General features: G+C 39.6%; 1 protein-coding gene across 1 annotated transcript; it reads left to right on the top strand.

Annotated features, from left to right (window-relative positions):
- The first annotated feature begins 575 nt into the window (after positions 1 to 575).
- LOC128866222 (uncharacterized) lies at positions 576 to 2,098 on the top strand. Its single transcript, XM_054106785.1, has 3 exons — positions 576 to 758; positions 1,050 to 1,385; positions 1,524 to 2,098. The coding sequence occupies exons 1-3, from the start codon at positions 705 to 707 to the stop codon at positions 1,926 to 1,928; spliced, it is 795 nt and encodes a 264-aa protein (XP_053962760.1). The 5' UTR covers positions 576 to 704; the 3' UTR covers positions 1,929 to 2,098.
- The last annotated feature ends 5,556 nt before the right edge of the window (positions 2,099 to 7,654 follow it).

Here is a 7,654-nt window from a genome sequence, read left to right on the forward strand (position 1 = left end):
ATGATCTTAAACGCACAAATTGCTTATATCTCAAAGGGAAAGAAAACGTGATGATCATGATGCAAAATGCACAAAACTTCGCATAACTGAGTACCAGTTTATTTTCCTACAGGGTTTATACGCTCATGTATTTTTAAATTAATATGAAATTGCTTTGCTCATATATTGCAAAAATTTCTCCTCTATTTATATTAGAGAGTCGCATTAGATAAAACTTCTCACTAAAGCACCTGCTTTTTTGTTTAAATCACTGCAGAAGGTGGTAAACGTGAATATGTGCATGTGTATTCCATGTGTGTTTGTATGTATATATTTTTCTGTGGCTCTGGTTATTATCGTAATCGCAATTTTTTACAGTTACAGGTATCATTGCGTTAATAGAGAACATAGATTGATGATTTTGGCTACTCGAAATACGCAATTCAAATAAAGAAACACTCATAAATGCGAACATCTAAAATGCAAATGGATGTATGTGTGAATATCAAATGTCACAGCTCTCGATTTGATGATAAGAAACTCTTAAGAGACGACATAAGCACTGCCGGCAAATAATATAAAATCGTTGTGGCTCTTTGTAAAATCAGTTAAACGCACATCAGCAGACGATATAGCGAGAAACCTGCTAAACGGTAACTGCAGAATTTGAAGGATAAAATAGCGAAGGTCTTTAATTGCTATCTAAATATTAAAATATAAAGTAAATGAATATGTTCAAACTTTTGGTCTGTATTCTAAGCGCAATCCTGGCTGCAGCGGTAAGTAGAGTGGATTTAAAAAACGTTTTTTTTTTGCTTGAGACATTTTTCAAAAAAAAAAAATTATTTTTTATATGTGTATACCTATATAGTTATGTATATCCTTTTTATCTAATTTAAAAAACAATTTTTTTTTTTTTTTGATATTCTATTTTTTTTTTTAATACATTTTTTTTTTTTCTTAATATGTATATTATACATATTTTTACTGTTTTTTTATTATTTTTTTTTTTCTCTCAAATCTCAAAACCATCACAATCCACGCTTCTCATATATTTATAAATATTCCAGCACGCTGGTCGCCTGCCGTCTAGGAATCTCATTGAAAGTCGCGCTGATCGCTCTTTGGCAAACTTTTTACTCACACGACAGCCACGCGCCGCAACGCAAACATCCCTGCAATGTTTCCCCATTTACTTGCCAGTACTAGAAGAAATAGCAAATCAGTGGTCCAGGGAATACGAAAGTTGTTTGACGACCGCTGAAAGTAATCGTACTGATATTCTAGAGAAAGCAAGTGCCCAACAGAAGGATATCTCAACCTCGGCAGCAGGCGTTTGTAATCATGTGCAAATCTGTGATTCAGTCAACGACACACTGAGCGCTCTCGACTGTTTCGGCTACTTGGTGAGAAGCAAAACATGCGCGAATAGTTTGAAAACACCGATGAATTTAATTTGAATTTGAATGAATTTAAAATAATAGGAAATTTCTTATAAAAAGTTGTTTTCATATTTATCCGCTTTACTTTATGCTCACTTTCAGTCCACCAACACATTATCCACCATTTATACTGTATCCAACAATGCATCAGAAACTGCAGCTATGGTACGTGAGCAAATCAATATTATCGATATAAATTCAGAGAGATGCTGCAATGCCAGCGATCGTAATTATGTCGAAAGTTCGGCAGAAGTTTACGACGCACTCGAATTTTGCTTGAAATATGGGCCACCAGAAGTAGTCGTCCCATCTAGCAGCACTGCCAGTCCACAAGCACTAAATGAATCCAGGAATGTTCAACTTATTGCTGCACCACGACGAACACCAACTTCGAGCGTATTGACTAAAGAATCACAGGGAGACGGCTCAAATCCTGCTCCAAGAAGCCGTTTTGCATCGTTAGTTAACAATTGGTTACATCAAAGTGAAGATCAGGCTAATGTGTGAAAAGATAAATGAAATAAATGAAGTGCACTATACTTTGGGGTGAACAAAGCGCACAAGCAAAAAAAAAAAAAGAAACTTGTAAATAATTCAATAAGTATACATATCTATAATATATTATATAAATACACGCAAAAGACATTTTGTTTTTATTGTAGTTGTGAAAATCCGCATTCCTTTTGTTTTCATTGAAATCTCATTAGCAGTAATAACAACTAAATGAAGAGATTTGTGGTCAAGAGACTTGCTGTAATGTATTCATTGTACCTCGGCAAAGTGCCTCCCTTTCTGCTGGCAAGAAAGCTAGATAAGCAAGTTATTATTATATATATTATATATATATATATATACATATAATTGGCGCTTTTCTGGGTGTTTGGCTGAGCTCCTCTTCCTATTTGTGGTGTGCGTTTTGATGTTGTTCCACAAATGGAGGGGTCTACAGTTTTAAGCCAACTCCGAACGCAATATTTTTATGAGGAGCTTTTTCATGGCAGAAATACTCTCGGAGGTTTGCCATTACCTGGCGAGGGGCGTCCGCTATTAGAAAAATGTTTTTATTAATTTTGCTTTCACCGAGATTCGAACCAACGATCTCTCTGTGAATTCCGAATGGTAATCATGCACCAACCCATTCGGCTACGGCGGCCGCCCGTACGATAATACTATTAATAATATTATTATAATCAATTCCTCTAAGTTACCAGAACATTCAAAGTTCAGTCGAGCAGAGTGTCGCTTTGCGAAGGCGAATAAGGTCCCACAATTTAATTCCCTCGTCTGAAGAATAGATATACTGGTACATATTGGGGATTCCAAATTTTTGAATAAACAAAATATAATTTTATGCGAAATGGCGAGAATATAGCCAATCTTCGCAGTTTTTAAACTCCTTCACAAGCTGATAGAGTTTTCGCAAAATATAAGTAAAAGTATCTAATCAATAAACAAAAAATGTTTATAATCTTATAAAACTACTAGATACTCATACAGATCAGCCAGCACTACCTAACCAACCTACTCAATGACTATTATGTTTGAAATTTTTCACGTTTTCTCTTGCGCGCGAAAAAACAAATTTATAAAAAAGAAAACTTATATTTAAATAAAATATATGTATGTAAGAATAATTTTGAAGTCACCAGTTTCAGTCCAAGGAATATTCTTGCAGTAATTAGTCCATCCAAAATATCAAAAATAACCCAAAAGTAGTTTATAACAAAAATAAAGAATAACTTTTTCATTAAAAAACAAAAATGATTTCGGGCGATGCAAGTCTTTATTTTAATTTTCACGCGCTCCATTGCTTGTCTATTTTTATTCTGCCGCTATCAAATTTAAAAGATTTTTACACTTTAAATCCAAGCACAGCGCTCCGTTTGGGTATAAAATAATATTCATATACATAAATATTATCCAATATTTGCTTTGAAGCAAAATTGTACTCTGTTCACGGTGTGAAAAAGCTCGCAACATTTTTTTACAGCTGCTGGATATGCGTTTTGTATCCCAAATCGGATAGAAATCAACATTTCGTTAAGGTAAGGCTTATTCAGGATGGTTCCATGTGTAGAAGTCCACGCAAGTGGGGAAAGTTACTGATCGCCATTCACTTGGGAGTGGCCAGGACGATTCTTCTACATATGGTTCAAGCAGCTCACAACGTCCGGGATTAGCCCACGTATCCTCTGGTTAGCTTCCGAACACCCGTTCGGGAGTGAGCTAAAGTGAGAAGGCGAAGCATCCCAGCATAGCTGGTTGTGCGCTGGGTTTGGGACCCGCCACTTAAAAAGCCCCCCCAATGAAAACAGCAACAAAGCCTCGGATGAGAACTTCCAACACTGATGACGACCCCTGCAAACGAAATAAGGAATACGATTTGAGGGCATGCACCTGGAATGTCCGGTCCCTTAATGGGGAAGGTGCCTCTGCCCGGCTGGTTGATGTCCTCGTGAGAGTAAAGGCTGACATCACTGCCATCCAAGAGATGCGATGGACGGGGCAAGGTAAGAAAAACCTAGGACCTTGCGACGTCTACTACAGCTGCCATGTAAAGGAGCGCAAATTCGGTGTCGGATTTGTTGTGGGAGAGAGACTTCGTCGCCAAGTACTGTCGTTCACTCCGGTGGACGAGCGTCTCGCAATAATCCGCATCAAAGCGCGATTTTTCAACATCTCGCTAATTTGCGCCCACGCCCCGACGGAAGAGAAGGACGATGGGACCAAGGATTCTTTCTATGAGCGCTTGGAACGTTCCTATGAGCGCTGCCCCCGCCACGACATAAAAATCGTGCTTGGCGACTTCAACGCCAGGGTGGGCAAGGAGGGAATTTTTGGTCCCACAGTCGGAAAATTCAGCCTGCACAACGAAACATCCGGCAACGGACAGAGGCTGATCGACTTCGCCGGGGCCCGAAACATGGTAGTCTGCAGCACCAGATTCCAGCATAAAAAGATACACCAAGCTACCTGGCTGTCCCCTGATCGAAAAACGCGAAACCAGATCGATCATGTTGTGATAGATGGAAGACACGCTTCTAGTGTATTAGATGTACGTACGATCCGAGGACCCAACATCGACTCGGATCATTACCTTGTTGCAGCCAAATTGCGCACACGCCTCTGTGCAGCAAAAAACGTACATCTACCTACGCAAAGAATGTTCGACATCGAAAAGCTGCAATCACAACAGACAGCCAGAAGATTCGCCACTCGACTCTCACTCCTGCTCTCGGAGAGCACTGCCCAACACACCGGCATGCGCGAGCAATGGAGCAACATTTCTCGTTCCCTACGTACCGCCGCCGAAGAAGAAATCGGATTCCGGCGAGCCCGAAAAAACAATTGGTACGACGAGGAATGTCATGCTGCCGCCGAAAGAAAAGATGCCGCCTATAGAGCCACGCTGCGATCGGGCGCAACGCGAGCCATGTGGGATCGCTACAGAGAGCTGAAAAAGGAAGAGAGACGTATTATCCGACAAAAGAAACGTGAGGCCGAAATACGTGAGTGCGAGGAGCTTGAGATGCTGGCCAATAGGAACAACGCCCGAAAATTCTACCAGAAAGTTCGGCGGCTTACAGAAGGTTTTAAGACCGGGGCGTTTTCCTGTAAGAACAAAGACGGTGATCTGGTGACTGACGTACAGAGCAATCTTAAATTATGGAGGGAACACTTCTCGAACCTGTTAAACAGTGACAGCTGCGCATGTCATAGAGAAAGTGAAGATCCCGATACCCCAATCGTTGACGACGGAATTATCGTTCCGTTACCCGACCATGACGAGGTGAGAATAGCAATATCACGGCTAAAGAACAACAAAGCCGCGGGCGCCGACGGACTGCCGGCTGAGCTATTCAAATATGGCGGCGAGGAGCTGGTAAGGTGCATGCATCAGCTCCTATGCAAAATATGGTCGGATGAAAGCATGCCTGCCGATTGGAATTTAAGTGTGCTCTGCCCAATCCATAAGAAGGGCGATCCTGCAATTTGTGCCAATTACCGCGGGATTAGTCTTCTAAATATCGCCTATAAGGTTCTAGCGAGCGTATTGTGTGAAAGGCTGAAGCCCACCGTCAACCAACTGATTGGACCTTATCAGTGTGGCTTCAGACCTGGAAAGTCTACCATCGACCAAATATTCACAATACGCCAAATCTTGGAAAAGACCCATGAAAGGAGAATCGACACACACCATCTTTTCGTCGACTTCAAAGCTGCATTCGACAGTACGGAAAGGAGTTACCTGTATGCCGCTATGTCTGAATTTGGTATCCCCGCAAAACTAATACGGCTATGTAAGATGACGTTGCTCAACACCAGCAGCGCCGTCAGAATTGGGAAGGACCTCTCCGAGCCGTTTGATACCAAACGAGGTTTCAGACAGGGTGACTCGCTGTCGTGTGACTTCTTTAACCTGATGTTGGAGAGCATCGTACGAGCCGCAGAACTTAATCGCTCAGGCACAATATTTTATAAGAGCGTACAATTGTTGGCGTATGCCGATGATATTGATATCATCGGCCTTAACAACCGCGCTGTTAGTTCTGCCTTCTCCAAACTGGATAAAGAGGCAAAGCGAATGGGTTTGGTGGTGAACGAGGACAAAACGAAGTACCTCCTGTCTTCAAACAAACAGTCGGCGCACTCGCGTATCGGCACTCACGTCACTGTAGACAGTTATAATTTCGAGGTTGTAAAAGACTTCGTTTATTTAGGAACCAGCATTAACACCGATAACAATGTCAGCCTTGAAATCCAACGTAGAATCTCTCTTGCCAACAAGTGCTACTTTGGACTAAGTAGGCAACTGAGCAGTAAAGTCCTCTCTCGACGAACAAAACTAACACTCTACAAGACTCTCATCATGCCCGTCCTAACGTATGGCGCAGAAGCGTGGACGATGACAACATCCGATGAAGCGACGCTTGGAGTGTTCGAGAGAAAGATTCTGCGTAAGATTTTTGGACCTTTGCACGTTGGCAACGGCGAATATCGCAGGCGATGGAACGATGAGCTGTATGAGCTTTACGGCGACATAGACATAGCGCAGCGAATAAAGATCCAGCGGCTTCGTTGGCTGGGTCATGTCGTCCGAATGGATACAAACGCTCCGGCTTTGAAAGTATTCGATGCGGTACCAGCTGGTGGTAGTAGAGGAAGAGGAAGGCCTCCTCTGCGTTGGAAAGATCAGGTGGAGAAGGACTTGGCTTCACTTGGTGTGTCCAACTGGCGCCGGTTAGCACGAGAAAGAAACGACTGGCGCGCTTTGTTAAGCTCGGCCAAAATCGCGTAAGCGGTTATCGCGCCAATTAAGAAGAAGAAGAAGGCTTATTCTAAATAGATATTCAGTAGAAGTTTTTGCAAATAAAGTAAAAAACTATTCTATTCGGTTTTTAAATTTTCACATTGACATTCTGCTGCCTGAGAAAGTGGGATAATTTAATATATTTCATTCATACACCTGCTAGCCTTGTTTCTATGCTAATTCTAGTATTGAATTGATCAAAATTTGCAATGCAAATCAAAATCAGAGCTCATAATTCTATCATGGCGCGTCTGACATCGTCAATAAGAAGAGAACTGAAAAATGTTGTGATTTTTTCAATGATCTCTGAATTTAAATGAATTAAATATAAATTTTTTAAAATATTAAGTGCAATTAATAAAAAAAAATTAAATATTAAAAACGAAATTGCTAAATAATTAAAAAACAGAATCGGGAAAAGAAGGTAGTTTCGTTAATGTTTGGAATTTTATTTTAGAGAAAACTAACAACAAGTTTTGGGAACATTTTTTTTTTCTAAAAAATTAATTTTTTTCTTTTGGTGGTTTTGGAAAACAACCCCTCAGATTTTTTTATGTTTTTTTTATTATTGTTTTTTTTTTCATAATTCTTGAAGGTTCACAATCGGATTTCCACATTCTTTTTCAAGTTATGTTCAAATATTTTTGTATATCAAAAATATATATAAAATATGTATTTTTTTTAATTTGTTTTATTTTAAACAATTCAAATAAATAAATTAACAAAATGTAAAAATGAACCGAAAATATTTCACTTAAAGAATTCCATACCAAAATTGGACAGTCACAATATTATATTTTTAGAATTTTTTACATATTATCAAAATAAACAATTTTTCCATTTTTTTTCTAAAAATTAAAACAAATCATACAAAATTAAAAATAAATTTGAATTATTAAAAATAGTGGAACTTATTTCACTT

This window comes from Anastrepha ludens, chromosome 6 (assembly GCF_028408465.1).
Source record: "Anastrepha ludens isolate Willacy chromosome 6, idAnaLude1.1, whole genome shotgun sequence".
In the NCBI taxonomy this organism is placed as follows: Eukaryota; Metazoa; Arthropoda; class Insecta; order Diptera; family Tephritidae; genus Anastrepha; species Anastrepha ludens.